Source organism: Drosophila novamexicana, unplaced genomic scaffold (assembly GCF_003285875.2).
Source record: "Drosophila novamexicana strain 15010-1031.04,08,12 unplaced genomic scaffold, DnovRS2.1 tig00000024-arrow-pilon, whole genome shotgun sequence".
Lineage (NCBI taxonomy): Eukaryota > Metazoa > Arthropoda > Insecta > Diptera > Drosophilidae > Drosophila > Drosophila novamexicana.
Window position 1 is genome coordinate 2,795,332 of NW_020824768.1, and position 19,588 is coordinate 2,814,919.

The window sequence follows — 19,588 nt, forward strand, 5'->3', positions numbered from 1 at the left end:
GATAGTAGGTTTCGTAACCTTTACAAAAAGGTATAACATTTTGAAATCAGACGGTATTTACCCGAGATATTCAATAAAAATCATCAAAAAAGGTTTGGTTTTTTGAGCCGACCCCGTTTTTAGCAAAAAACGTGATGTAACCCCTTGCTTTTTTTTCAAATTTGGGTCAAAATTTAGATGTTTGTTTTTTGAATGCCAATCGATAGTACTGATTGTTACGAGTCTAAAAAGGTATATCATTCCATAATTGAACAATATTTGGCTTAGATATTGAAAAAAATCATCAACTAAATGCTTACATCATGACTTAACCGTTTTTTGTCTATAATTTTGATATGATCCCCCGAATGTTTATTTGTTGATTGCCAATCGATAGTAGGCTTCGTACGGTATTTACCCGAGATATTCAATAAAAATCATCAAAAAAGGTTTGGTTTTTTGAGCCGACCCCGTTTTTAGCAAAAAACGTGATGTAACCCCTTGCTTTTTTTTCAAATATGGGTAAAAATTTAGATGTTTGTTTTTTGAATGCCAATCGATAGTACTGATCGTTACGAGTCTAAAAAGGTATATCATTCCATAATTAGACAATATTTGGCTTAGATATTCAAAAAAATCATCAACTAAATGCTTACATCATGACTTAACCGTTTTTTGTCTATAATTTTGATATGATCCCCCGAATGTTTATTTATTGATTGCCAATCGATAGTAGGCTTCGTAACCTTTACAAAAAGGTATAACATTTTGAAATCAGACGGTATTTAACCGAGATATTCAATAAAAATCATCAAAAAAGGTTTGGTTTTTTGAGCCGACCCCGTTTATAGCAAAAACGTGATGTAACCCCTTGCTTTTTTTCAAATTTGGGTCAAAATTTAGATGTTTGTTTTTTGAATGCCAATCGATAGTACTGATCGTTACGAGTCTAAAAAGGTATATCATTCCATAGTTGAACAATATTTGGCTTAGATATTCAACAAAATCATCAACTAAATGTTTACATCATGACTTAACCGTTTTTTGTCTATAATTTTGATATGATCCCCCGAATGTTTATTTATTGATTGCCAATCGATAGTAGGCTTCGTAACCTTTACAAAAAGGTATAACATTTTGAAATCAGACGGTATTTACCCGAGATATTCAATAAAAATCATCAAAAAAGGTTTGGTTTTTTGAGCCGACCCCGTTTTTAGCAAAAAACGTGATGTAACCCCTTGCTTTTTTTTCAAATTTGGGTCAAAATTTAGATGTTTGTTTTTTGAATGCCAATCGATAGTACTGATCGTTACGAGTCTAAAAAGGTATATCATTCCATAATTGAACAATATTTGGCTTAGATATTCAAAAAAATCATCAACTAAATGTTTACATCATGACTTAACCGTTTTTTGTTTATAATTTTGATATGATCCCCCGAATGTTTATTTATTGATTGCCAATCGATAGTAGGCTTCGTAACCTTTACAAAAAGGTATAACATTTTGAAATCAGACGGTATTTACCCGAGATATTTAATAAAAATCATCAAAAAAGGTTTGGTTTTTTGAGCCGACCCCGTTTATAGCAAAAAACGTGATGTAACAACCCCTTGCTTTTTTTTTCAAATTTGGGTCAAAATTTAGATGTTTGTTTTTTGAATGCCATACGATAGTACTGATCGTTACGAGTCTAAAAAGGTATATCATTCCATAATTGAACAATATTTGGCTTAGATATTCAAAAAAATCATCAACTAAATGCTTACATCATGACTTAACCGTTTTTTGTCTATAATTTTGATATGATCCCCCGAATGTTTATTTATTGATTGCCAATCGATAGTAGGCTTCGTACGGTATTTACCCGAGATATTCAATAAAAATCATCAAAAAAGGTTTGGTTTTTTGAGCCGACCCCGTTTTTAGCAAAAAACGTGATGTAACCCCTTGCTTTTTTTTCAAATATGGGTAAAAATTTAGATGTTTGTTTTTTGAATGCCAATCGATAGTACTGATCGTTACGAGTCTAAAAAGGTATATCATTCCATAATTAGACAATATTTGGCTTAGATATTCAAAAAAATCATCAACTAAATGCTTACATCATGACTTAACCGTTTTTTGTCTATAATTTTGATATGATCCCCCGAATGTTTATTTATTGATTGCCAATCGATAGTAGGCTTCGTAACCTTTACAAAAAGGTATAACATTTTGAAATCAGACGGTATTTAACCGAGATATTCAATAAAAATCATCAAAAAAGGTTTGGTTTTTTGAGCCGACCCCGTTTATAGCAAAAACGTGATGTAACCCCTTGCTTTTTTTCAAATTTGGGTCAAAATTTAGATGTTTGTTTTTTGAATGCCAATCGATAGTACTGATCGTTACGAGTCTAAAAAGGTATATCATTCCATAGTTGAACAATATTTGGCTTAGATATTCAACAAAATCATCAACTAAATGTTTACATCATGACTTAACCGTTTTTTGTCTATAATTTTAATATGATCCCCCGAATGTTTATTTATTGATTGCCAATCGATAGTAGGCTTCGTAACCTTTACAAAAAGGTATAACATTTTGAAATCAGACGGTATTTACCCGAGATATTCAATAAAAATCATCAAAAAAGGTTTGGTTTTTTGAGCCGACCCCGTTTTTAGCAAAAAACGTGATGTAACCCCTTGCTTTTTTTTCAAATTTGGGTCAAAATTTAGATGTTTGTTTTTTGAATGCCAATCGATAGTACTGATCGTTACGAGTCTAAAAAGGTATATCATTCCATAATTGAACAATATTTGGCTTAGATATTCAAAAAAATCATCAACTAAATGTTTACATCATGACTTAACCGTTTTTTGTTTATAATTTTGATATGATCCCCCGAATGTTTATTTATTGATTGCCAATCGATAGTAGGCTTCGTAACCTTTACAAAAAGGTATAACATTTTGAAATCAGACGGTATTTACCCGAGATATTTAATAAAAATCATCAAAAAAGGTTTGGTTTTTGAGCCGACCCCGTTTATAGCAAAAACGTGATGTAACCCCTTGCTTTTTTTTTCAAATTTGGGTCAAAATTTAGATGTTTGTTTTTTGAATGCCATACGATAGTACTGATCGTTACGAGTCTAAAAAGGTATATCATTCCATAATTGAACAATATTTGGCTTAGATATTCAAAAAAATCATCAACTAAATGCTTACATCATGACTTCACCGTTTTTTGTCTATAATTTTGATATGATCCCCCGAATGTTTATTTATTGATTGCCAATCGATAGTAGGCTTCGTACGGTATTTACCCGAGATATTCAATAAAAATCATCAAAAAAGGTTTGGTTTTTTGAGCCGACCCCGTTTTTAGCAAAAAACGTGATGTAACCCCTTGCTTTTTTTTCAAATATGGGTAAAAATTTAGATGTTTGTTTTTTGAATGCCAATCGATAGTACTGATCGTTACGAGTCTAAAAAGGTATATCATTCCATAATTAGACAATATTTGGCTTAGATATTCAAAAAAATCATCAACTAAATGCTTACATCATGACTTAACCGTTTTTTGTCTATAATTTTGATATGATCCCCCGAATGTTTATTTATTGATTGCCAATCGATAGTAGGCTTCGTACGGTATTTACCCGAGATATTCAATAAAAATCATCAAAAAAGGTTTGGTTTTTTGAGCCGACCCCGTTTTTAGCAAAAAACGTGATGTAACCCCTTGCTTTTTTTTCAAATATGGGTAAAAATTTAGATGTTTGTTTTTTGAATGCCAATCGATAGTACTGATCGTTACGAGTCTAAAAAGGTATATCATTCCATAATTAGACAATATTTGGCTTAGATATTCAAAAAAATCATCAACTAAATGCTTACATCATGACTTAACCGTTTTTTGTCTATAATTTTGATATGATCCCCCGAATGTTTATTTATTGATTGCCAATCGATAGTAGGCTTCGTACGGTATTTACCCGAGATATTCAATAAAAATCATCAAAAAAGGTTTGGTTTTTTGAGCCGACCCCGTTTTTAGCAAAAAACGTGATGTAACCCCTTGCTTTTTTTTCAAATATGGGTAAAAATTTAGATGTTTGTTTTTTGAATGCCAATCGATAGTACTGATCGTTACGAGTCTAAAAAAGTATATCATTCCATAATTAGACAATATTTGGCTTAGATATTCAAAAAAATCATCAACTAAATGCTTACATCATGACTTAACCGTTTTTTGTCTATAATTTTGATATGATCCCCCGAATGTTTATTTATTGATTGCCAATCGATAGTAGGCTTTGTAACCTTTACAAAAAGGTATAACATTTTGAAATCAGACGGTATTTACCCGAGATATTCAATAAAAATCATCAAAAAAGGTTTGGTTTTTTGAGCCGACCCCGTTTATAGCAAAAAACGTGATGTAACCCCTTGCTTTTTTTTTCAAATTTGGGTCAAAATTTAGATGTTTGTTTTTTGAATGCCAATCGATAGTACTGATCGTTACGAGTCTAAAAAGGTATATCATTCCATAATTAGACAATATTTGGCTTAGATATTCAAAAAAATCATCAACTAAATGCTTACATCATGACTTAACCGTTTTTTGTCTATAATTTTGATATGATCCCCCGAATGTTTATTTATTGATTGCCAATCAATAGTAGGCTTCGTAACCTTTACAAAAAGGTATAACATTTTGAAATCAGACGGTATTTAACCGAGATATTCAATAAAAATCATCAAAAAAGGTTTGGTTTTTTGAGCCGACCCCGTTTATAGCAAAAAACGTGATGTAACCCCTTGCTTTTTTTTCAAATTTGGGTCAAAATTTAGATGTTTGTTTTTTGAATGCCAATCGATAGTACTGATCGTTACGAGTCTAAAAAGGTATATCATTCCATAATTAGACAATATTTGGCTTAGATATTCAAAAAAATCATCAACTAAATGCTTACATCATGACTTAACCGTTTTTTGTCTATAATTTTGATATGATCCCCAGAAGGTTTATTTATTGATTGCCAATCGATAGTAGGCTTCGTAACCTTTACAAAAAGGTATAACATTTTGAAATCAGACGGTATTTACCCGAGATATTCAATAAAAATCATCAAAAAAGGTTTGGTTTTTTGAGCCGACCCCGTTTACAGCAAAAAACGTGATGTAACCCCTTGCTTTTTTTTCAAATTTGGGTAAAAATTTAGATGTTTGTTTTTTGAATGCCAATCGATAGTACTGATCGTTACGAGTCTAAAAAGGTATATCATTCCATAATTAGACAATATTTGGCTTAGATATTCAAAAAAATCATCAACTAAATGCTTACATCATGACTTAACCGTTTTTTGTCTATAATTTTGATATGATCCCCCGAATGTTTATTTATTGATTGCCAATCGATAGTAGGCTTCGTAACCTTTACAAAAAGGTATAACATTTTGAAATCAGACGGTATTTACCCGAGATATTCAATAAAAATCATCAAAAAAGGTTTGGTTTTTTGAGCCGACCCCGTTTATAGCAAAAAACGTGATGTAACCCCTTGCTTTTTTTTCAAATTTGGGTCAAAATTTAGATGTTTGTTTTTTGAATGCCAATCGATAGTACTGATCGTTACGAGTCTAAAAAGGTATATCATTCCATAATTGAACAATATTTGGCTTAGATATTCAACAAAATCATCAACTAAATATTTACATCATGACTTAACCGTTTTTTGTCTATAATTTTGATATGATCCCCGAATGTTTATTTATTGATTGCCAATCGATAGTAGGCTTCGTGACCTTTACAAAAAGGTATAACATTTTGAAATCAGACGGTATTTACCCGAGATATTCAATAAAAATCATCAAAAAAGGATTGTTTTTTGAGCCGACCCCGTTTTTAGCAAAAAACGTGACCCTTGCTTTTTTTCAAATTTGGGTCAAAATTTAGATGTTTGTTTTTTGAATGCCAATCGATAGTACTGATCGTTACGAGTCTAAAAAGGTATATCATTCCATAATTGAACAATATTTGGCTTAGATATTCAACAAAATCATCAACTAAATATTTACATCATGACTTAACCGTTTTTTGCCTATAATTTTGATATAATCCCCCGAATGTTTATTTATTGATTGCCAATCGATAGTAGGCTTCGTAACCTTTACAAAAAGGTATAACATTTTGAAATCAGACGGTATTTACCCGAGATATTCAATAAAAATCATCAAAAAGTTTTGATTTTCGAGCCGACCCCGTTTTTAGCAAAAAACGTGATGTAACCCCTTGCTTATTTTCAAATTTAAGTCATTGCCGAATAGCAATCGAAAGTAGTGATCAAGTCCAAAAAAGTATATCATTCAAGGATCGTAACGTAATGTGGCCGAGATATTCGAAAATTTTGACATATTGACTGAACCGTGCAAAATGAAATACTTTTCTAAAATACATAGATCAAACTTGTTTAGCAAAAACGGTTGGTCTTTGATAGCCAAGTTTTTTAATGTAGATTAATTGGGGCAATCTTTATTACAATAGCGTCGATTCTGATATTAGATACTTTTGATGCCAATTTAATTATTATGGATTTGCACGAGTCCAAAAAGACTGAGATAAGTTCGTTTTACAGCTATGCATAAACATTCCAAGAGCTGATTATCAACAAAGGCTAAATGGTATTTCGCAAGATAAATAAACCATATGCGATTGTGACAAGAATACTCGTAACCAGACACATTCTGGATACGATACAAATCCAAGCCATACAACCATATGGTCACGAAGTTAATATGTTTGGCTCAAGCAGTCGCAGCTGAGAGCTGGGAATGGCTGGGAGTGCACTAAAGTTGACATTAAACAAACAGAGCGTTTTATTCATAGCATTCAATGAGAGAAATGCTGCCCAAAAGTGAATTGTGCACACGCTGCGCCACTTCACATACAAAGACACACACACTCGGCTGCTCACTCCGCTGGCTGTCTGTTGGGCAGACAGCGTGTCTATCAATGCTGCTGCAACTGAAAGTGGGAAACAGGAACGGGGTTCGGGGCTGTTGACACAAGTCCGCACACCGGGCAGGAACTAATTTGGCAGAAGTGAGCGAGATATATTCTGAAAATGAAATCTAAACATCTGCAAAATTACGCGCATAAATCCTTTAACACTTTTGTTTTTGGACGCCGACCTATGAGTTCTGGACTTGGGGGTTGCACTCGCCACGCAGGGGCTCGTCAAATTAGCCCACTTCAGGCTGTGGCATGCAGCGTGCTCATAGCGGGTGCAACAACTGCTGCGGCTCCTCTTCAAACGCAGCCTTTGTTTACACACTTCACAAGGCCTGGCAGTGTCCTTTTTTTCTTCCTTATTTACACATACATATTTATATAGATTTTTTTTTTGCCTGTCCAGCACTCAGCGCGCGTGTTGTTGATGACTTTCTCTCCCTCTCTTTCGCTCTCTTTGAGCCGTATGCAGCTGCAGTTGTTATTGTTGCCAAGACGTTGGTTGCCTATCAAAATAAAAATAGCTTGGCCTACGCCTGGAGTGGGTCATGCGTCTTGGCAAAACAAACAATGCAATGACACCACCCGCCCCAAGCCACAACGCTCTTCTACTTGACTGCTCCTCAATGGGCATGTGGACGTGAATGAATTGTTGCCTAGGTCGGAGCCTGCCTCTAATGACCCCTATCCCTCTATACCTTTAAACCTAATCATATATCGATGATTCTTTGCTCTGTTCTGCTCTGCTTGCTGCTTGATTTCACACACAAACGCCACAAGGTGGTCCCCTATACCCCATCTCTCTCTCCTTGTCTCTCTCTCTCTCTACTCCATGCGGCGAGCATCCTTGGGCACATTTTGAAGCAGTCTTGTGTGGCTGCCAGTGGCTTCTTTTTTACCACTTTCTAACCTCAGTCTGCCAGTTTACTTGTTCTTGATGCCTCTTTAGCGCTTATCATGCTCAAATGATAATTGAAGTGCCACACAAAAACTATTTATCCTCGGGCTGTCGAGCGTACTCCTCTGGCTGTTGCCGTTGTTGCTGTTGTGGTTATTCAATATAACTCAGCTCACAATACAACCACTCGCACACGCATACACACATTCACATAAACAGAGAGACACCCGTACAAATAATGCGTGCAGTGAAGCCCGCGCTACCCTTTGCTGTTTTTTGTTTTTAGACATTTTATTAAATTTGTTTCTAGTACCCAAACATTTTGCTTGGGTACCGTCAATCCTGTTCCGGTCGAGTCCTGTGACATTTTCCACTTTTTGCCCATTGTCAATTTGATTTCATTACTTCTGTCGCCGTCGCTGATGTCGTCATCATTTCTACCTATTAATAAAGGCTGTCGTAGGGCTTTACCATTTGCATTTGGCTAGGGTATTATTCGTTTGTTGCCAGGGCTAATTGAATTGTCGCGCTGATTGGAATCTCTTGCAGATACCAAATGAGTCAAAATATATGTATATATATATATATATATACACTGTTTATATATGAGTTAGTTAATCTTTATGACACCCCGTAAATAATAATTTGTAGCTTTTGTTATGGCCACGGTAAATTCATGGTTTAGGAAAGACCTTACTTCGAGCTAGCTTAATTACACACACGCCCCCAAATGGTAGTGATTATGGGCAATAAAACTTCACAATTGTTCGCGGAGCTTGCACAGGTGACTGCACAATACAGATATGCATAAAACTGAATCGAGTTATGGGCCCATAACAAGGCAAGGTCAAATGGGAATGAACAAATAAGAGCACATTTTTCTAAAAGAATAATTGAATAAAGAGTTTTCCCTGCTTATATTTATTCATCCGAATATACAATGCTGATTTGCAATGAAAATTTATGAAAATAATCATTGATTTGTTTCAAAAATATAAAAATACTTTTACTCGGAAATATCATCGTTCAATTAATGGATTTTCGATGACTATATCCCCTATGATAGCCCATATCATAGTACCGGCACTGTAGAAAACCACATTTTTAGCCATGAATGTCAGCAGGCCTCATCGGCATCATCAACAGTTTCTTGGCATGCAGAGCATTGAAAGCAGTTACAGGAACAACCAGCATAACAAGTGAAGCCAAAACAAGAAAAACAGAAGTTAAGTTTTGTGCAAAATCGCCGTAGCCAAAGCCCTAACTTAAGCCAAAAGCCAACTAGAAGTTGCCAAAAGCACAAGACAAAAGAAGAAAGCCAGAAACAGCATCAGGCAAAGGCAGCAGCAGTAGCTGAAGGAGCGCCAAACTTTTGTGCACAGCGCCATGTTTGGTTTGTCTTGGCAGTTTCCGCCTCTTCCTTTTGTGCCTGTCTGTGTGTGTGTGTGTGTGTGTGTGTGTGTGTGTAAGTGGGTGAGCCAGTGCGACAGCAAAGAGCCAAGGCTGGTTGACTGCTCAACTGACAGTTTGCTGCGTTTTTATATGCCTGCGCATATACAGGGTGACACTGCCTTTGTCAATGAGCCGTGGCCATGCTGCGGGCAATTGCATCACCCAGTTGCAACTAGCCAAACAAAAAGTAGAAAGCAAAGTGCAAAAAAGGCAAGGCCACCGTTTGCAGCATGTATTTGGTCCACTCAAAGCTGCAGCAGCTGCAGCAGCAGCAGTGGCCGCAACACCAACTGCTTACAGCAACAAAAAAAGCCATAAGAAATGGCCATTGCAGCTTGCAGCGAACACGCCAAAGTTGCCGCGACTCTCAGTATGTCTTTGTGCGCAATCAGCAAACACCAAACGCCAAACACCACAGCCACCCGCAGCAAACCAACCGCCCAGCTGAGAAGTTTGCCTGAAATTTATGCCAAGACGATAAAAAATAAAAGTTCAAGTCAGTGGCTGATGACGGCTGCGACAACGAGAACGACAACAAGAACGACAACGACAACAGGCACGACGACGACGACTGCCATGCAGTTCCCCTGCGAAAGGGCTTTGACGGCATGCGCACCAGGGAAAATGGTTGCCGGGGAAGCCGGCCAGCCAATCGGAGCGCGTCTGAGGTGTGGCCTTTGCGAGCGAAGGGAAATTACGCTTGAGTAAATTTCCCTCGCTGCTAATAATCACTTGAGACATGCGCTGTACACGGCAGGGGCACTGGGTTTGGGGGTTGGACCATTGGCTGGCATTGTTGCATGCAACCCTTCGCATGCAGCGGGAAATTCCCAGCCTCATACTCAGTCCCAGTTGCCAGCTACCAGTTGTTGTTGCCGTTGCTTTTGTAAACATGCGCAGGCGCAATGAAACTCTGTGTGTGTGTGTGTGTGTGTGTATGTTGTATGCGGGGGTACATTTTAGGCTGGGACTTTTGGCCGCCGCAGTCAGCAGTCGGCTTCGAGCACTGGAGGCAAAGTGAAATGCTTTGATTTCGCAGATTGTTCGATCACACGCAAACTGACAGCGGACACAGCTGGTTGTCAGCGCGCTTGCCACAGTATCCGGCATATATAAATATAAATATAAAATACGTTGAAGAACTCGTGCAAGTGTTGAGTGTTGCGTTCGTGTTTACAGTTTTGTTTATCCGTGTGCGACTTGTGTGCAACTCTTAATATTATATGTTAGTCTTGCATGTGCTTTAAGGAACACGCAATTGCAAATTGAACTGCAAAAATATAAATAAAATAAATAAAAACAAAAGCAAAAAGGAAGCGTGAACCCGCGTCTAACTGTGTCAATACAATGTTGGAGTTTTATCCAATGCCCACGAACCTCAATCAAGTCGGTGGCAGTTTATATTCGCTGCAGCAGAATCATGGCGGCGCACGTTTCCTGGACAGTCCCAGTGCAACGGCAAATGTAAACAGCAACATGACAACTGCCTGTTTGCCCAACAGCAGCAGCGGCAGCAGCAGCAGCAACAACAACAGTAATATCCATAGCAACAACAACAGCAACAACATCAATTTGGCAGCAAGCATTTCCGGCAGCAGCAGCAACAACCCGACAGCAACAGCTTCATTAACGGCATCTGTAATTTCCTCACAACAACAACACCAACAACAGCAGCAACACGCGGTCTCACCAGCGCCAATTAACAGCTGCCCAACGCCCACAGGTCACAGTCCCATCAACAACAACAATAACAACAGCAACAGCAACAACAACAACAGCAATAACAATAACAGCAAGAGCCAAAACTCCGCCTGCAACACATTAACAGCTGCTGCTGCCGCAACAACAGCAACAGCAGCCATCTCTGCGCCAGCAACAGCAGCAACTGGAGCGGGCACCGCATCGACGGCGTCGGCGTTGGCGCTGGCGTCAGCATCGAAATTGTCTGCTGATTGCAGTGGACGCACAGGTATGTTCCAAAAGTATTTTGCACCGGCAGTTGAGGCATTTACCGGCTCGTTCTGGTTCCGTTTCCGTTGGGGCTGCCACGTTTTTCGTTTTTGGCATACTTGTGTGTGCTGCGTGGCGTGTGGGGCATGGCCAGATTCTGGCTGTCTGGCTGGAGAGTTTTGGTGGTGGTGCGGGCGGGCGGGCAGGCGGGCAGTCGTTCATGTAGGCGTCGTAGGCGAACGTTGCTCGAAGCCGGATATGCGTGGCTTTTCGTCCGGTGTTCAACTTACGGCTAGTTTGCATCGCTCCCGTTCTTGTTGCTGCTGCTGCCCCTGCCCGCTGCACACCCCGCTCAAAGTTGGCCCAAATTATTTTCGCAATTTGCGTGTGATATTCTAGGTTTTGGGGCTTCGTCTCGATATTGCCGCTGATGTGGCTGGCTGCTGCTTGAAGCTTTAATGCACTTTCAATTTGTTAAGTTCATCAAGTTCTCAGGATTCTGGAACGAAATGGGTTTTTAGTAAATGCGTTTTGTTTTGAAATCCGTTTAACAGAAGATACGATTTTATAAGCAGAATCCTTTATTCCACATTCCATTTAGGTAACTTGATTAAATCATAATTCTGAGGATTGTCGGCAGTTCTGCTTTGTAAAATTCGTATATGAATTTAATTTTGTTATTTGCATTATTCAAATTGTAAAAATAAACTTTACTGCTCTTCTTACGAGTTCCAAAAAATAAATAAGTAGAGCTTATTAGCTTGAATATATGTTTGGATGAAGAGCTTTAAACTTTGTTTGCCTGATAAGTTAAGCTAGAAAACAGAAATATGTTACAAAAAATACTTATTAAAACATTTCAGTAGGCATTTCAATATGGCTAGTTTTGGTGTTTAAAACAATTATTTTCGCGCACGCTAAATAATTAAATGTTTGGAAATGTATTTATGAATTAGCTAAGTTAAATCTGCCCAAGGACAATTTGTGTTTGGCTTTTGGAGCGATTTCAAATAAAAGCACACAAACCAAACTTGTGGCCAGGGCATAACCAAATAAATGTCAATTGATATTCGTGTGACAAATGCACTTGAAAGCGTAAAGCATGCAATTATAATAACAATTGTTCGTTCCGACGGCAAAAGCATTGCCAAAAGTATGAACGCAAGTTGACCACAAAATAATTTTGACAATGACGCATGTTATGTGTGAGTGTGTGTGTGTGTGTGCGTGTACAGGGCGATTAAGGCATGCAACAGACTAGCACACACACGCACACCCCCACGCATGCAGGCGCCTCCAAGTAGGCAGCACTTTTTAGCAGCTGCAACGAAAGTGTTGCTGGCAAACTTTACGAAATTCTGGCCAAAATGCAAAGTGTGCAAACAATGTGTGATGCATATGCGAACCCGGACCCCAACTGGGCGAGCTCTGTCAAGCACGCAAATATTTCGCCACACACACACACACACCGACACACACACACATACAGAGAACCACACGTTTGTGCTGTTGGCTTTATGCTTGTATTTGCATATGAAATGTCTATTAATGGCTGGCCAAAATGGCAGCAAATAGTTTCCGTTTGCCAATCACTTTGGTGCTAGACTTGAGCATTGCTCATCTATGAATTTGAATTTGAATTTGAATTTGACGCCAAAACCAAACTTTAGCCCCCAACCCAACCCAAGCCAACCCGAAACCCCAAAACCAACTGCAGCACCATCAGCTGCAAGTGGGCGAGGAATTTCATGGCATTTGTGGCTGCCTCAGCGTTTTGGCGACCCAAGCTCGGAAATGAACACACTCAACGCTTAACAGCCAGCAGCCTGCCACATGCAACCTGCTGCCTGCTGCCTGCAGTCCGCCCCAGCTATGCGCCGTGGGTCTCAGCATATCTGGTTGCTGCGGCGCCTTCAGCTTGGCACTGCCTGTGCAACTGAGTCAATACATATACATACAAAAACCCACACACACACACAAACACACATATCACCATATGTGGCATATCCTCCATATGCATAGCTTTGCCACTTTCACTAGACGGTGGCTGTGCGGGGCTTTAAATTGCGGCCGCTGTAATTAAAGCCGTCGTATCATGAGCTGTCACAAGCTGTCTGCCAAAATCTCCGTGCCACGTGGACTATTTGGCTGCGACTTGAGCCCAAAATTTATGCCACAACTTTGGCTGCCTGTCAATTTATCATCATAGAGCTGCGCTCGCCTGTCAATGTGTCAATAAGTGCGCCATAAAGCTTGGCCAACGGTGGATTGGGGGATGAGCTCTACTGCCTGCCTCTGTCCTAATCAGAGACGCCGTTCGTTCGCTGATAAGCCACAGGAATGATAACACGATCACAGCTGATAAGAGCGTTTGGGTGCTGTTGTCTATTAACTGTTTGTATATGTTTATGGGTGCCCAGGTTTATCGGCGTGTTGATTTTGGGAATTATCTGCTGTTTAATCGCGCACATTTGACATGAGTGCGCCGCACTTGTTTTAGCTGTGTTTGCGTTTGTATTCCGACAAGTTGGGCCTGATCAAGGCGACGGCTAATCAATCGGCAGCCCCGCGGCAGACTTCTGTTGCGCTGCCAATTGTACATTTATTGAATGCGAACAACGATAAATACACATTTCAAATTGTATATCTCATATGCATAGCTCGTATCATCACATTTCGCAAATGCGTCAAGCACACACAGAAATTGTCCGCTTGCCTTTTGGCTTTTGGCTGCAACAAAACGAAAAATGCCGCTCCATAAAACTGCAACAAAAGGCCATAAATTCCGATTAGATTACACAAAGCGAAATGTCAATGGTTTGGCAACACAAAAAGACAATTCCCCACACAATATCGCATTCACAATGGTCACAGGACGAGCAGCAGACTGAGAAAAAAGAAAAACAAAGAAATTGCCAATTCAAAAACGGGACTTACCAAATGATCCTGTGCAGCGTGTCCAAACTCTAGCCTAAAACTTTTCCGCAGCAATATTTTCGCGTTATCACAATGCGATTGGACATATGTATAAACATACACACACCCGCACACACACACACACGTTTGGAGCAATGCAGCTGCTTTTTATAGCATACTTTTGAGGGCGCGCTTTATATCAAGCGATATGCCAACAGCTATACCCATCCATAGTCATCATCAGGGCTGCTGCCTGCTCCCGCTTCTCCCGCTGCTCCTCCTCTTGTCAACTTTATGCTGCGCTGGCTTAGCACACACAACACAGGCAGCTGCACAGCCATGAGTATTGGGTTTAAGCTGTTTTGGCTGCTCGTTTAGCTCCCAAACATACACACTCAGACACACACACATAAGCACATAAATATGCATAGATCAGGGAGGGGCTGCCATTGTGCCAGCCATAAATCATGCACATTTTTGCTGCCCGTGAGCCACAGTCATATAATATGGGAGCAGCGCCGCCTGCCACCAGCCCCGTCCCACCCTGTCATTCATTTTTCAGTTGCTGCCATCCAATTCTCATGGCGCTCGTCATTTTGCCTTTTTTTATGTTTACAGCAGCTTTTGGCTGTGTGTGTTAGAGAGTTTTTTCGGGGTACTACTTTTTATGACTGGTTTACAGTTTCAAGTGTGCGTGCATGTGCACAGATTAGTCGAGTTAGTCACAGACACATATTAATCTTTGTGCAGGGCATTCCTGCTGTACCAGGATCTAGCGTGTAGCTAGCTATAACTAGACGGTATTTTATTTGGTATAAAGCCTTTAAATAAGTGCTCCCTAGATTTCTTAGATTATCTTATTCTTTGTAAAAACTAAGTGTTGGAAATATAGAAACAGGCGGAGCAGACGACCCACAATTAACAGTCGAGTAGATATAGTCTGCCTGTCCATCCGTTCCTCTGGTTGAGCTCACCAAACATAAATTATGTTTAATTATACTACAGTATGTATGGAGTGATATTTATTATATATGATATTTGCAGTGAGTCAGTCTTGAAGTAGCCTCAGCTGGCGCCATGCTAATTTTCAAGCTTAGACTAATCGTGTGCCACATCAAAGGTAAATCCTTGCAACAGCTTTCGGCTTCCCGCTTCAATTGAAAGTGCGCTTCTATTGGCCTTTGGGCTCATCAATTTCAGACTCGCAAAATTGTAGCAAACTTTACGTTTCAATTACGCATCAAGGAGCTATCAATACAAGCTGTTACATTCGGCGACGGCGACAGATAATTTTTTTTTGTTTTTATTTTCTTTTTGCTTTTGCTTTTTTGTTTGGAAACACTTTTGACTGCCAGGAGCCAGAAGTGCGAAACAATGAGCATAAGCACAACAGCAGACGGGACAAAAACATTTTCACACGATTTGACAACGTCCTCGCCTTCGTACTTCATACTTCATTCTCCGCCCCCACCGTCATTCTTCATGCCTGTTGTCCTCCTGCAGCAACATATGCTGCCAGCACGTAGGGGATCAGCTTTTTTTTGGGCGTACAGTGGGCTAACAAATCGATTTTATCACTCACTAACAAGCATTATTTCTGTTCGTTTTTTTTTCGCTTACTCGTAGAAGTGGGCCACATCAAGTGCGAGAAGAACTATGAGCTGTGCGAGGGCTGCGGCCAGAAGATCCACGACCGCTATCTGATGAACGTGGGCGATGCCAACTGGCACGAGCAGTGCCTGGCCTGCTGCTACTGCGGCATTCAGCTGCACCACACTTGCTACGTGCGCAACTCGAAGCTCTACTGTAAGCTGGACTACGATCGGCTGTTTGGGGTGAAGTGCGCCGCCTGCTGTCATGCCATATTGCCGCAGGAGCTGGTGATGCGGCCCATACCCAACTATGTATTCCATCTGCCCTGCTTCGTGTGCTACGCCTGCCGTCTGCCGCTCCAGAAGGGCGAACAGTTCATGCTGCGGGACGGCCAGCTCTTCTGCTATCGCCACGATCTGGAGAAGGAGATATTTCTGGCGGCTGCAGCCGCACAGCACTGCGGGTTTGTTGGGCTGGACGAGGAGGATCTGCTGCGGCCACGGGACGGACGGCGCGGCCCTAAGCGACCGCGTACCATACTAACCTCCCAGCAGCGCAAGCAGTTCAAGGCCTCGTTTGATCAGTCGCCCAAGCCATGCCGCAAGGTGCGCGAGGCGTTGGCCAAGGACACGGGTCTATCCGTGCGTGTGGTGCAAGTCTGGTTCCAGAATCAGCGGGCCAAGATGAAGAAAATACAGCGCAAGGCGAAACAGAATGGCGGCACTGCGGGCGGCTCAGGCAATGGGCGTGGCAACAGCAGTGCCGGCGCCTCTGATGACAAGGACGCCAGCGAAAAGGAGGAGAAGTGCGTGAAACAGGAGCATGGCGTGGACAATGTGGGCGGTTTCCTGAGTGGCATGGACAGCGCATTTGCCAGTCAGCCGCTGAATCCGAATTTGCCCTTCTCACCGGATGGTGCGTAGATCTCATCCCAATTATACTTTAGTTTAATTCAACTAATGCAGTAATTATTTTCCGTAAAGCAGACTATCCGGCCAATTCGAATGACAGCTTCTGCAGCTCCGACCTTTCGCTGGACGGCAGCAACTTTGACCAGCTGGATGACGACGCCGATTCGCTGTCCCTGAACAATCTGGAGCTGCAGTCGACCAGTTCGTCGGGGAACCACAATCAGCACTCGAATCCGCACGACATGCTGGCCAATCTGAATACGAGCCTTATCAATCCCATCGACAAGCTGTATCTCATGCAGAACTCGTACTTCAGCTCGGACCACTAAGCGCCGGACCCGAACACGCACACGGACACAGACAGAGTCGTATCCAGACGAATTTATTAGCGTTAGAGTTGCGGGCTCCGGTAAGGAGCATGTTGGTAGGCACTGTAACTCCTTAGTTAACGGCAACTAAGTCATTTCGCCAGTTGGCTTTTTTTGGGAAAGTTGAGATTTTAAGTAAAAATGATCAAATGTGATTTTTAAGCTAAACGAAGTTTTAAGAAAATTGCATTACAGCGATATAAACGACACGTAATGCATAAATTATTGTTAGTTCGAACTAAGTACATAAGTAGAGAAACAGAAAGATAAAATCAATGTGAGCCTATGTTTGTAAATAGTTTTAGAACCAAAAATTGTTATAAAAATGTAATTTTAATTAAAACATCAATAAATGATATATTAGCAAGTGCAATTTAAACACCTGGTTATCAATATACAAATACTATTTAGATTTTGAGAATGGATTTAGGCAAACAGCTTTTCTCATGGTGCTTAACTTTCCGAACTCAGTGTTGAAGTTTTTCACTACATGTGGCGCTCTCTATCGTCGGCGGCACTTTCAAAGTTTTCCACTTTACAAAAGCGACACGTTAGAGTCAATGTTTGTCTACTGGCCAATAGAGGGCTATTGATGCTACCAACCAATTTGTGGCGGCCATTCGATAAACTAAAGTAAGCCGCTAAGCGCAGCAATTTAAAAAATGATGCCTTCTATTTCCATTTACAACCATGAGCTGAAAGCTTTCACAATTAACTTTGTAAATAAAAATCAAGCAAATATAAATGTGCTGAAATACTGATTTGCACAGCTTGCATTTCCTTATAGAACTAAAATCAAAACAATTTTAGAACGTTAACAGCTGATAGAATGTGGTAGACGATTGACAGTAGAGTATCGAAAACTATCGATAAGTCAAACAGGGACCACATGCTTGCATAAAAAGAGTTACAATATTCTTCACAGTTTGGCACTGTTAGAACGACGTATCTTATTTATGTTATTTAATTGTTTAGTCAATCATTTAACTTATCAGAGTCGAAATTCGATATATTGTATTAACATTATTTATTTAAATTGAGTGAGTAGTAGTAACTGCTGAAAATAAACTAAAGAATTTTAAATTGCAGCAAATAAGAGCGCGGTGTTAACAGCAGCTCATCAAAGTTAAAGTTTTTGGGTGCCCACAGTTGAAACTATCGCTATCAGTGTTGAGAAACAACTGTACAAGACGCAAGAAGAAGCAGCATTAATAAACAATATAAAACCATTTAATTTGCAATGGTAAGCATAGCATTAATACCAATGAAAATGTTTAACCAACAAATCCAATCTCCTCACAGCTCTTTTATTCGTTCTTCAAATCGCTCGTGGGCAAAGAAGTTGTGGTCGAGCTGAAAAATGACCTAAGGTAAGTTGCGCTTTTGGCGCGTGTCAGTACGCTAAAATGTAACTAATGCCGGCAAATTTTCAGCATTTGCGGCACGCTGCACTCCGTTGATCAGTATCTTAACATAAAACTGACAGACATCAGCGTCACAGATCCCGACAAATACCCGCACATGCTGAGCGTCAAAAACTGCTTCATCCGCGGCTCTGTCGTGCGCTACGTGCAGCTGCCCGGCGACGAGGTGGACACACAGCTGCTGCAGGACGCGGCGCGCAAGGAGGCGGTGGTTAGCACGAGATAAAGGTGGCGCTCTCTATGGTACGAATTATACATTAAGCCGGGTTCCCATGTCTAAGAAAGTTTCCACTTTGCGATGTACATTGAATTGTCTATATGTCTGACCTACATCTAAGTGAAAATCTGTTAATAACAAGAAATTTGATTGAATATACGATTATTTAGAAAAACGCAAATAGTTTGTTCTTATTTTTAGACTTGGCAAATGGCAGCCGCTGACTAGACTGGCTTTTATGGAATATGTTATAGGACTTTTTATATAATGAAGGCATTCTTGTACATATGCAATCCATTTAGTTTATGTACAGCTCATAAATTTTTGATGAGTCACTGGGGGTTTCCGCCGTTTGGTTCGCCCACTGAATACCAGGCATCTAACCTTTATATGTACGCTTTTATGTTTTTGTTTTGATGAGCTACGAAATCATTATTGGTCTACGCATGAATGGCATTAATCGCTCCGAATTGTATTATAAAAGGCTGATTGTGGGATGGAAATGTGTTTAGGCCAAAGTCAGAAGTTGTGTTGTAACTGGGAACCTTATTCATGCATTATTATTATAAAATGGAAATCTGCCTAAGTGAGTCTCCTGTGCGCTCCATTTAATTTTTCGTTTTACGAGCTTTCAATAATTATCGACAAAAATCTTGAACTTGTTTCTGGTTTGTGTTCAGTGATTGTTAAACTGTTCCACTTTAACTGATGCACAGAGCCAATAGATCTTCTCTGTCAGGTCAAACCATTAAATCATCATTAAACCAGGGTGGGTAATCGAAATGCTTTACATATCAGAGTTCCTTCGCCATGGTGTGCCCTGTGACTCAGAATTTGTTTTTGCGGGAAGCGAACGTGAGGCTGAAACAAAGCAATC

General features: G+C 40.1%; 2 protein-coding genes across 2 annotated transcripts; both read left to right on the top strand.

Moving 5' to 3' along the window:
* Nucleotides 1–10,679: 10,679 nt before the first annotated feature.
* On the top strand, nucleotides 10,680–17,081 carry LOC115771243 (LIM homeobox transcription factor 1-alpha). The gene is made up of 3 exons (XM_030716844.1): nucleotides 10,680–11,301; nucleotides 15,825–16,706; nucleotides 16,778–17,081. The coding sequence occupies exons 1-3, from the start codon at nucleotides 10,680–10,682 to the stop codon at nucleotides 17,029–17,031; spliced, it is 1,758 nt and encodes a 585-aa protein (XP_030572704.1). The 3' UTR covers nucleotides 17,032–17,081.
* A 1,044-nt stretch (nucleotides 17,082–18,125) lies between these two features.
* Nucleotides 18,126–18,875, top strand: LOC115771109 (U6 snRNA-associated Sm-like protein LSm2). Its single transcript, XM_030716669.1, has 3 exons — nucleotides 18,126–18,313; nucleotides 18,373–18,440; nucleotides 18,504–18,875. The coding sequence occupies exons 1-3, from the start codon at nucleotides 18,311–18,313 to the stop codon at nucleotides 18,718–18,720; spliced, it is 288 nt and encodes a 95-aa protein (XP_030572529.1). The 5' UTR covers nucleotides 18,126–18,310; the 3' UTR covers nucleotides 18,721–18,875.
* Nucleotides 18,876–19,588: the final 713 nt, after the last annotated feature.